Below are 4,347 nucleotides of genomic sequence, written 5' to 3'. Positions count from 1 at the left end.
TTTTAATCGATAATTGTTAGCCGTGCTAGAATATACGCTATTATTGAATGTAAGAGATGAGAGGAATAGAGAGCTCATTGTAATTCCTTATTGTTCTCCAATTTAGTAAATAGAGCCCTGGAGGCTATTATTTAGTTCAAATCTATGAATAGAGCCCTGAAGACTATTATTGAATGTAAGAGATGAGAGGAATAGAGAGCTCATTGTAATTCCTTATTGTTCTCCAATTTAGTAAATCCCCTCCTCATGAACGTAGACATATTTGTTGAACCACGTAAATCGTCGTGTTTTTGTGTTTGTGTTGTGTTAATTTTGTTTCCACAGTGACTATTTGCACAACAGGTTATACCTTATTAATCGTGCACCAATAACTGTGTTGTTAATATTAATGCTTTCTTTAAAATAATATGGTAATTAGCTAAAGATGTCACTCCATTTTTTAGTTGCCTACTAATTTGTTTTTAACATAACTAATTCTTGACATCCTTCTTGTTACCAAATAGAAAATGGGATTTAGTTGCATCACTGATAATGGCTATAATTCTGGTAGCAAATATGAAGGATTAATTTTAAACAAACAACTACTAATGAGAGCAATGTTGAAGATCAAACACCAAACATGTATGCAAAGAAGATAAACTAGTTGCAGACCTGATTCACAGACGGAGGTACTTCAGCTGTAACAAGCAGCTTGTCAATCATATGTGGAGAAAAATTGCTGACACCAATTAAGTTGGTAAGACCAAGCTTCTGACAGTCCTCCATGGCTTTCCATACTGATTTGATATCCAAAGGCAATGCATCATCTCTCTTTATGAGAAGGCGGCATGTGCCTGGCTTTGAGCTCAGAGGCATGTGGATTAGATAAAGATCTATGTAATCCAATTGGAGATTTCTGCATAACAACATACACACTCAGGGAATTTCAGTTTAGAGAAAATTCTATATCCCGGTTGCATTTAAAGTGTTTTTTATTATCATTATACCCTCAAAACTTTTTTGGGTCAAGTTAATCAAATTATTAATAGAAAGTAGATTGGGTTCAACAATTTATTGATTGTGAATCAAATTTAACAATCTAAGCCCGTCCAAGATTTTTTTTCCAAAAAGGAAAGTCATTTCTTTTTAGATTTTCGTTTTCGATGCTTAACATAATTATCGAGAGAGCCAGCCTCCCAATCGCTTCCAATAATATCCTCCCTTCCTGCAGACGACATGTCATCATGTAACCAATTACATTGCCTTAGAACACTATCTCTAGCAAGATTGGCTAACATATTAGCATTCGAGATAACATAAATAGGCACATCAATCAGAGGCACCACCACTCCGGCCTCCCCCAACTCAACCAAGGTTTCACCACCCCCATCAACTAAAGAGACAGAATTATCATCTGACAAGTCCGCAACTTCAGCACAAGTAGGACTACCTCTGAGATTAATACAACAATTAATATCATTCATAGCCAAGCGGGCAGGAGTCACAACAGGATAAACATCACCATCAAAGGCACCACAAACCGCCAATCCACCATTAGTGATCGAAGAGCCAATAGAGCAAGCCGCAACAATAGATAAAGGAGCTGCTGGGGAGACGATGGGGCTAGACGGATTGGAAACTAAAACCGTACCAACCAAACTAGAAATAGGATTAGGATTTAAACATACTCCATCAGCACCAAAAACTTGAAAGCCCGTCCAAGATGAAGCTGCCCACATATTAAGATCATTTGCATGTTGCGTAAAAAACATTTCAACTGAACCAAAGTACTCACACACAAACATAGAGTTCTCGCCAGAAAAAATAAGTCGAGGGAACTTGCCTGCAATCTAGAACTTGTCAATTATTCTATTGCTTAGAATAATTTCCTTCACTAATAGTGTAACCTCATATGGGAGATTTCTTCCCTAATCAATAGATGAAGAACAGATTTAGCCCCTATTGCAAATTGACTAGGAAGCCTTTGAAAACTTTTTATTATTTTACATCGAAAAACAGGATTATTTCATGATAGAATTGTAAAGCTGCTGGTTAAGAAATTATGGAAGATGTAAGCCAGAGTTATCGAACAAAAAATGAAGACTTGACCTGTCTTTCTTAATCAAGTGAAAAAAAAAGAAAAATTAATAGATAATTAAAAAATATATATATTCACAGATATCGGTCTTCAGAACATCAATCAACTATATATGTTGTATCAGTCGCTGATTATAGTAAATTAATTGATTAATATAGCTGATTTCAAAAATATAAATCTTTATGTCACCAATTAGTTATTAACTGGTCTAATTGAAAGGAATCACAATGATCAACGAATTAATCATAATTAATTAGTTATCATAATACAATTAGCAAATAATTAACTCTAACTGAATTTTTTTGGGTACATAATCTAACTGAATTTAGTAAGTGTTGATTCTAGACAAAATTTTATACTATCTTACTGTTAATTAATAACTTTCACTTTTTAAACATTCCAGCTCAAATATACCCCAAATTTAAACAAGATTAAGGCAAAAAAAATTTGATGGAATTTTCTGTAAATCGAAATTAAATAATTTATATCATTTAAATTTAATAAAATATTATATATTATTTTTTAAGCTCATTTTAATCAAAAATTAGATTAGGATTGATATGGTGACCCAAGTTTTTATTTATTGAACTTATTTTTAAATTAGTGTAATATAAAAGTTAGGAAAAATTATGTTAGAAATATTTTAATCTAATTTTCATCATAATAATATTAAAAAATAATAAATATTATTAAATAAAATATGATAATATCTTATTATTTTCATATAATTTTTAAATTAATTTATAATTCAAAATTTAGATAATTTCATATGATTTAAATATAATAAAAATTAAAAATATCACGTTTTAATTTTTTAAGTTCATTCTCATTAAAATTAGATCAAAAAATGTTTACCAAAATTTTTAATAATTAATTGATTAGTCATATTTTATGCTCATTTTAAAAGAAATAAAACAGATAAAAATTCCATTGGGTCAGTAAATGGACAGCCAACTTACCTGAGTGACTCGCGTAGAGCGGAAACTACAAGGTCAGGGTGGGCTTGGTCGCACCATAGCTTGGTGGTAATGAAGAGCTCACTGCGAGAAGCGATGAGACCGATGCTCAGCGCTTCGATGATCGCCTCGCCGAGAATCTGCTCCGTCTCATAGAGAGAGGCCGTGTCGAAGTGGCGATAGCCGAGCTCCATAGCGTGGAGGATAGCTGGTTTGGTGCTCGCCGGCGCGAAGGGCACATCGGCCGTCCCCATTCCCACAGCCGGCATAGCCTTCACACCATCGCCTAGCCTTATCTCCGGAATCACCGCCATTCTAATTTCGTTATCTGATCAAAGCAGGTCTACAAGGGTTTAGGGTTTGCTTGCAGCGCAAAATGCTAGATCTTATGGTTTTTGTCAGTACTTGAGCGACGCTCTGTGGTGAGTGGTGACATGCGGCGCTTTGTTTGAGATGGTGATGACTGATGAGGCCAGCTTCAGCCAGCTGCTGCAGGGAATAAAATAATAACATTTTATTATATTTTAATTTAAAATGAAACGATCCATCAGTGAGCCAAGCCAACTCATGAGTCAACTCAAATTTGATTTGATAAAAAGCTCATGTGCTGAGCTTGATGAGATAATGAGTCAAATTTGAGCGAGCCCCGACTCGACTCGTAAGCTCGTGAGCTTACTCCTTTAAAAATTATTAATATAAAATATATTTAAAATATATCAGAATTAAGAATTTTAAATACAAAGTTTTTAAAATATTTTAAAATTATATCTCAATTTCTTATATTAAGTAATTTTGTATTATTGCTCTTACAATTTTTTATTTTCATATCATTTTATTATATTAATTGTTAAAATCATAATTATTTTCTTTCTTTCATAATAAATGAGATGGCTCAAACTCTTAGAATAAAGCTCAAGCTCAAACTCGAATTTGATTAATTAGAGGTGACTCGAGCTCGACTTGAATCATTTACGACCATAAATAAAACCAAACTTAAATCAGATTGTTTTCTGCACCACTTCACAACCCTTTTATAATTTTGAAGGGAGCCATTAGAAAGCGAGTGGGAGGGATCAAGAGGGGGCAAACATTACGCAAGGAAGAACTATGAATTATGTATTGATACTCGAGAATTTGTAATGATCGTGGTTGGATGATAGAGGTCGGAAGTTTGATGGCAATGATCAGGAGAAGGTCCAGTACAGCTCGTCGATCAGGCGGAGGTTAGACAGCAATTTGGCTACAATCAGTGGTTGGGAGAAGGTCCAACGATGATTTGCGGTTTGGTAGTGGTCCAACGGTGATCCACAATTG

At 34.1% G+C, this 4,347-nt stretch overlaps 1 protein-coding gene across 2 annotated transcripts in view; it reads right to left on the bottom strand.

Moving 5' to 3' along the window:
• LOC110109546 (NADPH-dependent codeinone reductase 1-1) overlaps positions 1–3,511 on the bottom strand; it is a 10,537-nt gene extending 7,026 nt beyond the window's left edge. For both annotated transcript variants that reach the window (XM_020840655.2, XM_020840656.2), the window contains exons 1-2: positions 3,037–3,511; positions 652–895 (exon numbers count right to left, since the gene is read on the bottom strand). In XM_020840655.2, the coding sequence (XP_020696314.1) occupies positions 652–895; positions 3,037–3,347 (555 nt within the window). In that variant the 5' untranslated portion in view covers positions 3,348–3,511. The remainder of the gene's footprint in view (positions 1–651; positions 896–3,036) is intronic.
• Between the last annotated feature and the right edge of the window lie 836 nt (positions 3,512–4,347).

This window comes from Dendrobium catenatum, unplaced genomic scaffold (assembly GCF_001605985.2).
Source record: "Dendrobium catenatum unplaced genomic scaffold, ASM160598v2 fragScaff_scaffold_489, whole genome shotgun sequence".
NCBI lineage: Eukaryota > Viridiplantae > Streptophyta > Magnoliopsida > Asparagales > Orchidaceae > Dendrobium > Dendrobium catenatum.
The sequence above is the reverse complement of the archived record's forward strand: the minus strand, read 5'-3'. Positions and strand labels throughout refer to the sequence as shown.